General features: G+C 58.8%; 1 protein-coding gene across 1 annotated transcript; it reads right to left on the bottom strand.

The window, feature by feature from the left end:
- Positions 1-310: 310 nt before the first annotated feature.
- On the bottom strand, positions 311-958 carry LOC126767431 (probable cytosol aminopeptidase). The gene has a single exon (XM_050484945.1). It carries the CDS (start codon positions 956-958, stop codon positions 311-313), a length of 648 nt encoding a protein of 215 aa, XP_050340902.1.
- Positions 959-966: the final 8 nt, after the last annotated feature.

The following is a 966-nucleotide window of genomic DNA, read 5'->3' as shown; positions in this document are numbered from 1 at the left end:
CCTTTTGTTTGCTTGTTTTCTTCTCCTTCTCTCCTCTCTCTCTCTCTCTCACCGGAGACGGAAGTGCTTCTTTACAGAAGCAGCAGCGGCAGAGGGGTTAAGGCAAGGCAAAGGCGGCTCCCGCCACAAAGACAGCGTGTTGCGGTCGATGCGCTGTTCCAGTCCCCTGCGGTCAACTTCCTTTTTTTCTTTCCTCTCGATCCTTCCTCTGAATGAATCTATGTGTGTGTGTGTGTGTGTGTGTGTGTGTGTGTCTGTTTCTTTTCTTTTTTTAATTGCTTTGTTTGTTTTCTTCTCTTCTTTCCCTTCGTTACTTCTTCCGAAGGTAGTCAACGAGCAGCTGAACACCAAAGCCGGTGACACCGCCAGGGTGGAAGCCTTTGGGTTTGTCGCCGACGTCGGCGGTGCCAGCAATGTCAAGGTGGGCCCATTCCTTCCCGGGCTCCACAAAGTTCGCCAGAAAGGCTGCCGCGGTGCAGGCGCCGGCCTCCCGCCCCGCCGCGGCGTTCACCAAATCCGCGAGGCCGCCCTTCATCCTCTCCGTGTGCTCGGGACCCACCGGCATTGGCCAGAGCTCCTCCCCGCTTTGCGTGCCCGTGGCCATTAGTTTCTCGGACAGGCGGGAGCTGTTGGCAAAGAGACCGGCGCGGCGGCTGCCCAGGCTGACGATAATCGCCCCCGTAAGTGTCGCGAGGTCGATGATGGTGCTGGGGGTCTTCTGCAGCTTCGCTTGCGTCTGCACGTACGTGAGCAAGTCCGCCAGCACGAGCCGCCCCTCGGCATCCGTGTTCAAAACCTCCACCGTCAAGCCTTTGAGACTGGTGAGGATGCTGGAGGGGAAGTAGCTGTCGGGGCCGATGGAGTTCTCCACGAGGCCGACTGCGCCGACAAGATTCACCGGCAGCTTGAGCGTCGCAGCGGCTTTCATGGTGGACAAGACCGTCGCGGCGCCCATCATGTCCGTGT

This window comes from Bactrocera neohumeralis, unplaced genomic scaffold (genome assembly GCF_024586455.1).
Source record: "Bactrocera neohumeralis isolate Rockhampton unplaced genomic scaffold, APGP_CSIRO_Bneo_wtdbg2-racon-allhic-juicebox.fasta_v2 ctg6312, whole genome shotgun sequence".
NCBI classification, from domain to species: Eukaryota; Metazoa; Arthropoda; class Insecta; order Diptera; family Tephritidae; genus Bactrocera; species Bactrocera neohumeralis.
The sequence above is the reverse complement of the archived record's forward strand: the minus strand, read 5'-3'. Positions and strand labels throughout refer to the sequence as shown.